Consider the following 13,417-nt stretch of genomic DNA (forward strand, 5'->3'; position numbering starts at 1 on the left):
GACTCCAATAAGGATGCTCTTATCTTCCAGAACAATAGAGAGAGAGAAGAGAACCAATTAAAAAAGACTCATCCAAATCAATCTCAGCCGTCCATTCCTCACCCGTGTGTTTCCTCCCTTCTTCTTCTCGGTCGAGAAATCGTAACTAACACCTTCACGAAATCGTCGTGTGACTAAAAACCCTAAAATCATGGCTAAGGAGAGTCAATCTCCTCCTCCGTCGACGACCACCGGAATCACGTTTTCTTCTTCTTCTTCCTCTTCGTCTCTGTCGATGATGCTATCCTCCACCAACGCGTTCACCTTGCTGTCGAAAGGGTGGAGGGAGGTGCGTGACTCAGCCGACGCGGATCTCCAGCTGATGCGCAAACGAGCCAACTCCGTTAAGAATCTAGCGTCGACGTTCGACCGCGAGATCGAGAATTTCCTCAACAACTCGGCGATGTCTGCGTTTCCCGTCGTGCCGTCGTCGTCGTCTCAGTCGGCGTCGTTTGGGAATGAGATTGGGATCATGAAGAAGCTTGAGCCGAAGATAACGGAGTTCCGCAGGGTCTACTCGGCGCCGGAGATCAGCCGGAAGGTGATGGAGAGGTGGGGGCCAGCGAAGGTGAAGCTGGGGATGGATCTGTCCACGATTAAGAAGGCGATTGTGTCTGAGATGGATCTGGAGGAGCGCGAAGGGGTCCTGGAGATGAGGAGGCGGCGTGATAGGGATAGGTTTAGGGAGTTTTACGCGGAGAGGGAGGGAGAGGGAGAGGGAGAAGGTAGTTTTGGGGATTGGAAGCCGATTAGGTCTTTGAAGAGTAGGTTTAAAGAGTTTGAGAAACGGAGCTCTTTAGAGATATTGAGTGGATTCAAGAACAGTGAGCTTGTGGAGAAGCTCAAAACCAGCTTTGTATGTTTCACAAGTCTATATCTCTCTCTTTTAGTTTACTCTCGCTTTGGCTTGAATTATAGTTTCTTAAGGTGTTTTCCTCTTTTGTTGTATTTGCAGCAATCATTGTACAAAGAAACTGATGAAGCCAAGGTTTGTATTTTGAAGTAGCAACTCTCTCTATTTTCGTCTAATTTTAACAGGAATGGCACACACTAATATTTGAGATTGAACTCTTACAAATAACTTGTTAATCTGCTTGAATTTTCTTGCTACTCCATATATTTTAGTTCAGTGTTCAGTCGGGAGTTTGACGCTAAATTTTGGTGCAGGATGTGCCACCACTGGATGTAGCTGAACTTTTGGCGTGTTTGGTTAGGCAGTCTGAACCTTTTCTTGATCAGATTGGTGTAAGAAAGGGTAAGCATGTATTGCATCTTTTTTCTTCATGTTGCTTACCTTTTTGATTTGTTGTATGTATCTGAGTTGTGAATAGTTCGAGTTTCTCTGCCATGGTGATTTTTCAAAAAAAAAAAAAAAGAAACTCAACTTTTCTTCCTGATAATAGAAGAGGCTTTGTTTAGTGTGTTGCTTGCCCATTTTTCGGGTTTCAAATAGTTTTAGGTAAAACTTTGTGTGAGACCCGTTTTAGGTGATACATCACTCAAATGAAATTTGCCTTTCAGTGGCTTATTAGACATGACATTTTCTGTAGATAAATGGTATGAATCACCCTGTCTTGGTATTCAAATGAGAAACTCAGTCCCTGATTTTGCCCGATTTAATTTGTCTTTCAGATTTGTGCGACCGAGTAGTAGAAAACCTTTATAAATGCAAGAGCCAACACCTTTGGCGGCTGCCCTCTGCACAAACATCTGATTTAGTTGAAAATGATAACCATGTTGATGATTTGGATATGAGGATAGCCAGTGTTCTTCAGAGCACAGGACACCATTACGAGGGTGGCTTTTGGACTGATTTTCTGAAGCCTGAGACCCCAGAAAGCAAAAGGCACGTGGCAATAGTTACAACAGCTAGTCTCCCGTGGATGACCGGAACAGCTGTAAATCCTCTGTTCCGAGCTGCCTATTTAGCAAAATCTGCAAAACAGAGTGTTACACTCGTGGTTCCTTGGCTCTGCGAATCTGATCAAGAACTAGTTTATCCAAACAATCTCACCTTCAGTTCACCTGAAGAACAAGAGAGTTATATACGTAAATGGTTGGAGGAAAGGATTGGTTTCAAGGCTGATTTTAAAATCTCGTTTTATCCGGGAAAGGTAAGTTGATCATTTTGGATCACACTATATGTTTTCTTTTGGTGTTACTTGAGAGTGACTGCATTTACTGCTTTTCTTATAGTTTTCAAAAGAAAGGCGCAGCATATTTCCTGCTGGTGACACTTCTCAATTCATACCGTCAAAAGATGCTGACATTGCTATTCTTGAAGAGCCTGAACATCTCAACTGGTATTACCATGGGAAGCGTTGGACTGATAAATTCAACCATGTTGTTGGAATCGTCCACACAAACTACTTAGAGTACATCAAGAGGGAGAAGCATGGTGCTCTTCAAGCATTTTTTGTGAACCACGTAAACAATTGGGTCACTCGAGCATATTGCGACAAGGTGGTCTTTTCTAACTCTCTCTGTTTAAGCTCCTTGTTCTGTTGATTGAATCCTCTTCAATGCTGATACATATCCTCTCCCAACCCATGAAAGGTTCTTCGCCTCTCTGGAGCAACACAAGATCTGCCAAAATCTGTTATATGCAATGTCCATGGTGTCAATCCCAAGTTCCTTATGATTGGTGAGAAAATTGCTGAAGAGAGGTCCCGTGGGGAAGAAGCTTTCTCAAAAGGCGCATACTTCTTAGGGAAAATGGTGTGGGCTAAAGGATACAAAGAACTGATAGATCTGATGGCTAAACACAAAAGCGACCTCGGGAGCTTCAATTTAGATGTGTACGGAAACGGTGAAGATGCGGTCGAGGTCCAACGAGCAGCACAGAAACTCGATTTGAATCTCAATTTCCTCAAAGGAAGGGACCATGCGGACGATGCTCTTCACAAGTACGTTCTGAAGAAAAACGCAGATATGCTCTTCAAACGATGTTAATCTTTTCTCTCTTTGATTGTTTTAATGAAGGTACAAAGTGTTCATAAACCCGAGCATCAGCGATGTTCTATGCACAGCAACAGCAGAAGCACTGGCCATGGGGAAGTTCGTGGTTTGTGCAGACCATCCTTCAAACGAGTTCTTCAGATCATTCCCAAACTGTCTAACTTACAAAACATCCGAAGACTTTGTGAACAAAGTGAAAGAAGCAATGTCGAAAGAGCCGTTACCACTCACTCCTGAGCAGATGTACAATCTTTCTTGGGAAGCAGCCACACAGAGATTCATGGAGTATTCGGATCTCGATAAGATCTTAAACGATGAAAATGGAGGAAAAAGGATGAGAAAATCAAGATCGGTTCCGAGCTTTAACGAGGTAATAGATGGAGGACTGGCGTTCACACACTATGTTCTCACAGGGAATGATTTTTTGAGACTATGCAGTGGAGCAACACCACAAACAAAAGACTATGATAAGCAACATTGCAAGGATCTGAAGCTTGTTCCACCTCAAGTTCACAAGCCAGTCTTCGGCTGGTAGAAGTTTTACCAACAGTTCATTGCTGTTTCCTTAGATCTGTGTAAAGTAAACCACTACTACGTCTGTTATTGCTATGATAGCTGTTGAAGGTCGTTTGTTAATAGATAGGTAGTAGCGAATGTCATTTTGTGGGCTATTTTGTAGAGTATTAAATACAAAGCGTGTTTAATGCCATATGTAAAAAAAAAAATATTCCCTTCAATATATAAATAGCTTTGAAGGTTTTATTTTGTTTCGTTAATATCAATTGTTTTTGAAGTCTATGCAAAAAGTAAAGTGAAAACCAATATTTAAACAAAAAATATTAAAGAAAAATTAAAATATGATTTTCATTGGTTACTTTTTTAAGTAACTAAATGCTAGAAACAAAAAGATGTTTTTCTTATTACTTAATTCAAATGTATAATTTGGTTTGAAATTTGTAAAACGAAAGTGAAGAAGCAGTAGATAATGAAGATTTTATAATTGTAATTCTATTAATCTAAGTAGCATATGAAATTTTAGTAAATGAAATATAAAAAAATTAGAAAGATTTATTTAGATAATGAAAATCTGGTTTTAGTGTATAGTTTCATCGAGAACTGACTTAAGATGATGGTCAAAGAGTTTAGAACCCCTGTTGTCTTTGTTTCTCTAGATAATAAAGATTTTATAATGCTAATTCTATTAATCTATGCAGTATATGAAATTTTAGTAAACGAAATATTAAAAAATTAGAATGATTCCTATATATCATGAAATAAACTTTAGAATACACTAATTCAAATGTAAAATGTGGTTTGAATTTTTTTTAAACAAAAGTAAAGATTATAAACTTCTGTATATAGAGCATTACCGAAAACTCATTATTTTAGAAGGGATTAACCCACGGATTTTGTAAAATTTCAAAAATATGGAAATCTGGTTTTAGTGTATAGTTTCATCGAACACTAACATAAGATGATGTTCAAAGAGTTTAAAACCTCTATTGTCTCTGTTTCTCTAGATAATGAAGATTTTATAATGCTAATTCCACTAATCTAGGCAGTATATAAAATATTAGTAAACGAAATATTAAAAAATTAGAATGATTCCTATATACAATGAAAAAAACTTTATAATACATTAATTCAAATGTAATGTGGTTTGAAATTTTTAAACAAAAGTAAAGACTATAAACTTCTGCATATAGAGCATTTACCGAAAACTCATTATTTTAGAAGGGATTAACCCACATATTTTGTAAAAAAATCAAAAATATGGAAATCTGGTTTTAGTGTATAGTTTCATCGAGAACTGAGTTAAGATGATGGTCAAAGAGTTTAGAACCCCTGTTGTCTTTGTTTCTCTAGATAATGAAGATTTTATAATGCTAATTCTATTAATCTATGCAGTATATGAAATTTTAGTAAACGAAATATTAAAAAATTAGAATGATTCCTATATATCATGAAATAAACTTTAGAATACACTAATTCAAATGTAAAATGTGGTTTGATTTTTTTTAAACAAAAGTAAAGATTATAAACTTCTGTATATGGAGCATTACCGAAAACTCATTATTTTAGAAGGGATTAACCCACGGATTTTGGAAAAATCTCAAAAATATGGAAATCTTGTTTTTAGTGTATAGTTTCATCGAGCACTAAATAAGATGATGGTCAAAGAGTTTAGAACCTCTGTTGTCTTTGTTTCTCTGGATAATGAAGATTTTATAATGCTAATTCCATTAACTTAGGCAGTTTATGTAATTTTAGTAAACTAAATATTAAAAAATTAGAATGATTCCTATATTCCATGAAACATAGTTTAGAATACATTAATTCAAATATAAAATCTTGTTTGAAATTTTTAAACTAAAGTGAAGAGTATAAACTTCAGTATATATAGCATTTACCGAAAACTCAATATTTTTGAAGGGGTTAACCCATGGATTTTAGAGAAATTTCAAAAATATGGAAATCTGGTTTTAGTATATAGTTTCATCGAGCACTAACATAAGAAGATGGTCAAAGAGTTTAGAACCTCTGTTGTCTCTGTTTCTCTAGATTATGAAGATTTTATAATGTTAATTCTATCAATCTAGGCAATATATGAAATTTTAGTAAACGAAAAAATATTAAAAATTAGAAAGATTCCTATATATCATGAAAGAAACTTTAGAATACACTAATTCAAATGTAGAATGTGGTTTGAATTTTTTTAAACAAAAGTAAAGATTATAAACTTCTGTATATAGAGCATTACCGAAAACTCATTATTTTAGAAGGGATTAACCCACGGATTTTGTAAAATTTCAAAAATATGGAAATCTGGTTTTAGTGTATAGTTTCATCGAGCACTAACATAAGATGATGTTCAAAGAGTTTAGAACCTCTGTTGTCTCTGTTTCTCTAGATAATGAAGATTTTATAATGCTAATTCCACTAATCTAGGCAGTATATAAAATATTAGTAAATGAAATATTAAAAAATTAGAATGATTCCTATATACAATGAAAGAAACTTTATAATACATCAATATGTATTCAAATGTAGAATGTGGTTTGAATTTTTTTAAACAAAAGTAAATACTATAAACTTCTGCATATAGAACATTTACCGAAAACTCATTATTTTAGAAAGGATTAACCCACAGATTTTGAAAAAAAAATTCAAAATATGAAAATCTGGTTTGGGTGTATAGTTTCATCGAGAACTGACATAAGATGATGGTCAAAGAGGTTTAGTACATTTGTTGTCTACGTTTCTCTAGATAATGAAGATTTTATAATTGTAATTCCACTAATCTATGTAGTATATGAAATTTTAGTAAACGAAATATTAAAAAATTAGAATGATTCCTATATACCATGAAAGAAACTTTAGAATACAATAATTTAAAATTTATAATGTGGTTTGAATTTTTTTAAACAAAAGTAAAGAGTATAAACTTCAGTATATAGAGCATTTACGGAAAACTCATTATTTTAGAAGGGGTTAACCCACAGATTTTGGAAAATTTTGAAAATATGAAAATCTGGTTTTAGTGTATAGTTTCATCGAGCACTAACATAAGATGATGGTTAAAGAGTTTGGAACCTCTGTTGTCTCTGTTTCTCTAGATAATGAAGATGTTATAATGTAATTCTACTAATCTATGCAGTATATGAAATTTCAGTAAACAAAATATTAAAAAATTAGAATGATTCCTATATATCATGAAAGAAACTTTAGAATACATTAATTCAAATTTAGAAATTGAAATTTTTTAAACAAAAGTAAAGAATATAAACTTCAGGATATAGAGCATTTACCGAAAACTCATTATTTTAGAAGGGATTAACCCACGGATTTTAAAAAACTTTCAAAAATATGGAAATCTGGTTTTAGTGTATAGTTTCATCTGGCACTAACATAAGATAATGGTCAAAGAGTTTAGAACCTATGTTGTCTCTGTTTCTCTAGATAATAAAGATTTTATAATGCTAATTCCACTAACCTATGCAGTATATGAAATTTTAGTAAAATTAAATATTAAAGATTAGAATGATTCCTATATACCATGAAACATAGTTAAGAATATATTAATTCAAATGTAAAATGTGGTTTTGAAATTTTAAACTAAAATGAGAGTATAAAATCCAGTATATATTATTTACCGAAAACTCAATATTTTTGAAGGCTTTAACCCACAGATTTTGAAATAAAATCAAAAAATTTTAAAATCTGGTTTTAGTGTATATTTTCACGAGAACTGACATAAGATGATTTTCAAAGAGTTTAGAATATCTGTTGTCTATGTTTCTCTAGATAATGAAGATTTTATAATGCTAATTCCATTATTATAGGTAGTATATGAAATTTTAGTAAGATTAAATATTAAAAAATTAGAATGATTCCTATATACCATGAAACATAGTTTAGAATATATTAATTCAAATGTAGAATGTGGTTTGAAATTTAAACTAAAGTGAAGAGTATAAAATCTAGTATATATTATTTACCGAAAATTCAATATTTTTGAAGGGGTTAACTCACAGATTTTGATAAAAAAATCCAAAAATATGAAAATCTGGTTTTAGTGTACAGTTTCATCGAAAACTGACATAAGATGATGGTCAAAGAGTTTATAACCTCTGTTGTATATGTTTCTCTAGATAATGAAGATTTTATAATGCTAATTCCATTAATCTAAGCAGTATATGAAATTTTAGTAAAATTAAATATTAAAAAATTAGAATCATTCCTATATACCATGAAATGTAGAATATATTAATTCAAATGTAAAATGTGGTTTGAATTTTTTTAACTAAAGTGAAGAGTATAAAATCCAGTTTATATTATTTACCGAAAACTCAATATTTTGAAGGGTTAACCCACATATTTTGAAAAAAAAAATCTCAAAATATGAAAATCTGGTTTTAGTGTATAGTTTCATCGAGAACTGACATAAGATGATGGTCAAAGAGTTAATAACCTCTGTTGTCTCTGTTTCTCCAGATAATGAAGATTTTATAATGCTAATTCCATTAATCTAGGAAGTATATGAAATTTTTAGTAAACGAAATATCAAAAAATTAGAATGATTCCTATATATCATGATAGAAACTTTAGAATACAGTAATTCAAATGTAGAATGTGGTTTGAATTTTTTTAAACAAAAGTAAAGATTATAAACTTCTCTATATAGAGCATTTACCGAAAACTATTTAGTTTAGAAGGGATTAACCCACGGATTTTGTAAAAATTTCAAAATATGGAAATCTGGTTTTAGTGTATAGTTTCATAGAGCACTAACATAAGATGATGGTCAAAGAGTTTAGAACCTTTGTTGTCTCTATTTCTCTAGATAATGAAGATTTTATAATGCTAATTACACTAATCTAGGCACTATATGAAATTTTAGTAAACTAAATATTAAAAAATTAGAATGATTCCTATCTATATATATAAAAGAGAGTTGAATCTCTCCTGCTGACACATCAGCGTCCACGTCAGAAATTAGAAGTCTCATGAGTTGACACATCAGATACGCACCGTATCACTTAAACTTTGTTCTCTCGAAATGGGCTTTGCAGTGGGCTTCGTCCAGCGCAAATGAAATGCTCTTCGGCACTAGGCCCATCGACACTGTTCTACGGAATCCCTAAACAGATGTTCTCCTTCGTGTTCTTCGTCTGTTTTTATTTGGCGCTGAGACTTTCTAGATTATGTAACGGTGTTTGTGGTTTAATCTTAAATCGTCTTTATTCTCCATCCCACTACGAATCAACCTATTGCGCTCTTCGTCTGCTAGATTCTTATATATATAAACTTTCGATGCGTCGTTTCCGGCAAAATCTATAATCTTCCGGAGATCGCGATCTCTTCATCTCTCTGAAAAAGGCTGCGTCTTGTGGGGTTAGCAAGCTATTCGTCGGCGAGCAGGTGAGGCCAGCGACCATTGGCATTACCCGGAGCAACCACAACTTCAAGCTTTCTGACTATACAATGTCCATACGCTTATGGGTATTCTCAAACCTTGGATATATTATCAAATATATAAGATACTCCAATTTTTCTTTTTCTTTTCCAGCTTTAAAATACTCCAAATTTTGTGAGGCTCATAATCCGTTCGTGGAATATAATTATTTATTTTATGGTTATAGTTTAACTTGCAAATGTATGATTATAAATACAAACAAAAGTAATTTAAAAATATATATTATATTTTAACTATGTTTTCACAAATGAAATTTCTATAAGTTCTATATGTATTAATGCTTTTAAAAATATTAATAAACTTTAATATAAATATAAATCACTGTTATAGAATAACTTACAAAATCCAATCAAATGACATAGAAGATTAATCTTATTTCTTCTAAGAATAGGAATAGATGAAGTAGAATAAAAAAACTTATATGATGTATAAATCTTTATAATTACACATTATGAATGATATAGATGATATAAAAGGGAAAACATTGACAATACAAGTTAGATCAAATATAAATAAACAAATAAAACATATTTGGATATTCTCATTTCTAAAATAAAACTATACTGTATAGGAAAATTGGTCAATTGTAATAAAATTATGTTTTCATCAAACTAAAAACCCACCACAAAAAAATATAAATAATAATTATAATAGTATGGTCCCACAACATATACATCAAATAAAAATTAGAACACATCACATTAAAATAAGTATATATTAAATGTTAAACAAAATAAAATAGACATTTTAAACTAAATATTTATAGTATACATATATAGATATAATTATGTTTAAATATTTAAAAAATATATAACTGGTCCGGATCCGGATATACATGCCTAAAATTTCAGTATCCAGATCTTAATGTTTTTAATTTGTATATTAGCTATTGAAATTATTTTATAGTTCACATCCCGCCCGTAGGGCGGGCCGACCCTAGTATACCATAAAAGAGAGTTTAGAATACATTAATACAAATGTAGAATGTGGTTTGAAATTTTTGATCTAAACTGAAGAGTTTAAACTTCACTATATAGAACATTTATCGAAAACTCAATATTTTTGAAGGGGTTAACACACGGATTTCGAAAAAAAATCAAAATATGAAAATCTGGTTTGGGTTTATACTTTCATCGAGATCTGACATAAGATGATGGTCAAAGAGGTTTAGTACATTTTTTGTCTCTTTTTCCCTAGAAAATGAAGATTTTATAATTGTAATACCACTAATCTATGTAGTATATGAAATTTTAGTAAACGAAAAAATTAAAAAATTATAATAATTCCTATATACCAAGAAAGAAACTTTAGAATACATTAATTCAAAACTAGAATGTAGTTTGAATTTTTTTAAACAAAATTAAAGAGTATAAACTTCAGTATATAGAGCATTTACCGAAAACTCATTATTTTAGAAGGGGTTAACCCACGGATTTTGGAAAAAATTCAAAAATATGGAAATCTTATTTTAGTTTATAGTTTCATCTAGCACTAACATAAGATGATGGTCAAAGAGTTTAGAACTTCTGTTGTATATGTTTCTCTAGATAATGAAGATTTTATAAGGATAATTCCATTAATCTAGGCAGTATATGAACTTTTTGTAAACGAAATATTAAAAACTTAGAATGATTCCTATATATCATGAAAGAAACTATAGAATACATTAATTCAAATTTAAAAATTGAAATTTTTTAAACAAAAGTAAAGAGTTTAAACTTTAGGATATAGAGCATTTAACGAAAACTCATTATTTTAAAAAGGATTAACCCACGGATTTTGGAAAAAATTCAAAATATGGAAATCTGGTTTTAGTGTATAGTTTCATCTGGCACTAATATAAGATAATGGTCAAAGAGTTTAGAACCTATGTTGTCTCTGTTTCTCTAGATAATGAAGATTTTATAATGCTAATTCCACTAACCTAGGCAATATATGAAATTTCAGTAAAATTAAATATTAAAAATTAGAATGATTCCTATATACCATGAAACATAGTTTAGAATATATTAATTCAAATGTAAAATGTGGTTTGAAAATTTTAAACTAAAATGAAGAGTATAAAATCCAGTATATATTATTTACCGAAAACTCAATATTTTTGAAGGGTTTAACCCTTAGATTTTGAAATAAAATCCCAAAATATTAAAATCTGGTTTTAGTGTATATTTTCATCGAGAACTGACATAAGATGATTGTCAAAGAGTTTAGAATATCTGTTGTCTCTGTTTCTCTAGATAATGAAGATTTTATAATGCTAATTCCATTAATTTAGGCAGTATATAAAATTTTGGTAAGATTAAATATTAAAAAATTAGAATGATTCCTATATACCATGAAACATAGTTTAGAATATATTAATTCAAATGTAGAATGAGATTTGAAATTTTAAACTAAAGTGAAGAGTATAAAATCAGTATATATTATTTACCCACAGATTTTGAAAAAAAATCCAAAAATATGAAAATCTGGTTTTAGTGTATAGTTTCATCGAAAACTGACATAAGATGATTGTCAAAGAGTTTAGAACCTCTTTTGTCTCTGTTTCTCTAGATAATGAAGATTTTATAGTGTTAATTCCACTAATCTAGGCACTATATGAAATTTTAGTATACTAAATATTAAACAATTAGAATGATTTCTATATACTATAAAAGAGAGTTTAGAATACATTAATACAAATTTAGAATGTGGTTTGAAATTTTTAATCTAAACTGAAGAGTATAAACTTTAGTATATAGAGCATTTACCGAAAACTCAATATTTTTGAAGGGGGGGTTAACCCACGCATTTTGAAAAAAATTAAAAATATGAAAATCTGGTTTTTGTTTATAATTTCATCGAGAACTGACATAAGATGATGGTCAAAGAGGTTTAGTACATTTGTTGTCTCCGTTTCTCTAGATAATGAAGATTTTATAATGGTAATTCTAATAATCTATGCAGTATATGAAATTTTAGTAAACGGAATATTAAAAAAATAGAATAATTCCTATATACCATGAAAGAAACTTTAGAATACATAAATTCAAATTTAGAATGTGGTTTGAAATTTTTTAAACAAAAGTAAAGAGTAGAAACTTCAGTATATAGAGCATTTACCAAAAACTCATTATTTTAGAAGGGATTAACCCACGGATTTTGGAAAAATTTCAAAAATATGGAAATCTTGTTTTAGTGTATAGTTTCATCGAGCACTAACATAAGATGATGGTCAAAGAGTTTAGAACCTCTATTGTATATGTTTCTCTTGATAATGAAGATTTTATAATGCTAATTCCATTAATCTAGACAATATATGAAATTTTAGTAAACGAAATATTAAAAAATTAGAATGATTCCTATATACAATGAAAGAAACTTTATAATACATCAATATGTATTCAAATTTAGAATGTGGTTTGAAATTTTTTAAACAAAAGTAAAGAGTATAAACTTCAATATATAGAGCATTTACCGAAAACTCATTATTTTAGAAGGGATTAACCCACGGGTTTTGGAAAAATTTGAAAAAATATGGAAATCTTGTTTTAGTGTATAGTTTCATCGAGCACTAACATAAGATGATGGTCAAAGAGTTTAGAACCTCTGTTGTATATGTTTCTCTTGATAATGAAGATTTTATAATGCTAATTCCATTAATCTAGGCAGTATATGAAATTTTAGTAAACGAAATATTAAAAAATTAGAATGATTCATATATTCCATGAAAGAAACTTTAGAATACATTAATTCAAATTTAGAATGTGGTTTGAAAATTTTTAAACAAAATTAAGGAGTATAAACTTCAGTATATAGAGCATTTACCGAAAACTCAGTATTTTAGAAGGGGTTAGCCCATGGATTTTGGAAAAAATTCAAAAATATGGAAATCTGATTTTAGTGTATATTTTCATCGAGCACTAACATAAGATGATGGTCAAAGAGTTTAGAACCTCTGTTGTCTCTGATTCTCTAGATACTGAAGATTTTATAATGTTAATTACACTAATTTAGGCACTATATGAAATTTTAGTAAACTAAATATTAAAAAATAGACTGATCCCTATATACCATAAAAGAGAGTTTAGAATACATTAATACAAATGTAGAATGTGGTTTGAAATTTTTAATCTAAACTGAAGAATATAAACTTTAGTATATAGAATATTTACCGAAAACTCAATATTTTTGAAGGAGTTATCCTACGGATTTTGAAAAAAAATCCAAAAATATGAAAATCTGGTTTTAGTGTATAGTTTCATCGAGAACTGACATAAGATGATGGTCAAAGAGGTTTAGTACATTTGTTGTCTCCGTTTCTCTAGATAATAAAGATTTTATAATGGTAATCTACGTTGCATGGAATCGTTGTTTTGGCTATGATTCCCGCTCCGGAAACGGAAACAAGATCTGAAGCGTCCGGAATCGTTTGGAATCGTGATATAATCGCGATTCTAGAAA

At 30.6% G+C, this 13,417-nt stretch overlaps 1 protein-coding gene across 1 annotated transcript; it reads left to right on the forward strand.

Annotated features, from left to right (window-relative positions):
- The first annotated feature begins 29 nt into the window (after positions 1–29).
- Positions 30–3,773, forward strand: LOC108863063 (digalactosyldiacylglycerol synthase 1, chloroplastic). Its single transcript, XM_018637368.2, has 7 exons — positions 30–895; positions 995–1,027; positions 1,207–1,294; positions 1,672–2,153; positions 2,236–2,502; positions 2,596–2,945; positions 3,022–3,773. The coding sequence occupies exons 1-7, from the start codon at positions 191–193 to the stop codon at positions 3,530–3,532; spliced, it is 2,436 nt and encodes an 811-aa protein (XP_018492870.1). The 5' UTR covers positions 30–190; the 3' UTR covers positions 3,533–3,773.
- Positions 3,774–13,417: the final 9,644 nt, after the last annotated feature.

The sequence above is a fragment of the Raphanus sativus genome, chromosome 5, assembly GCF_000801105.2.
Source record: "Raphanus sativus cultivar WK10039 chromosome 5, ASM80110v3, whole genome shotgun sequence".
Lineage (NCBI taxonomy): Eukaryota > Viridiplantae > Streptophyta > Magnoliopsida > Brassicales > Brassicaceae > Raphanus > Raphanus sativus.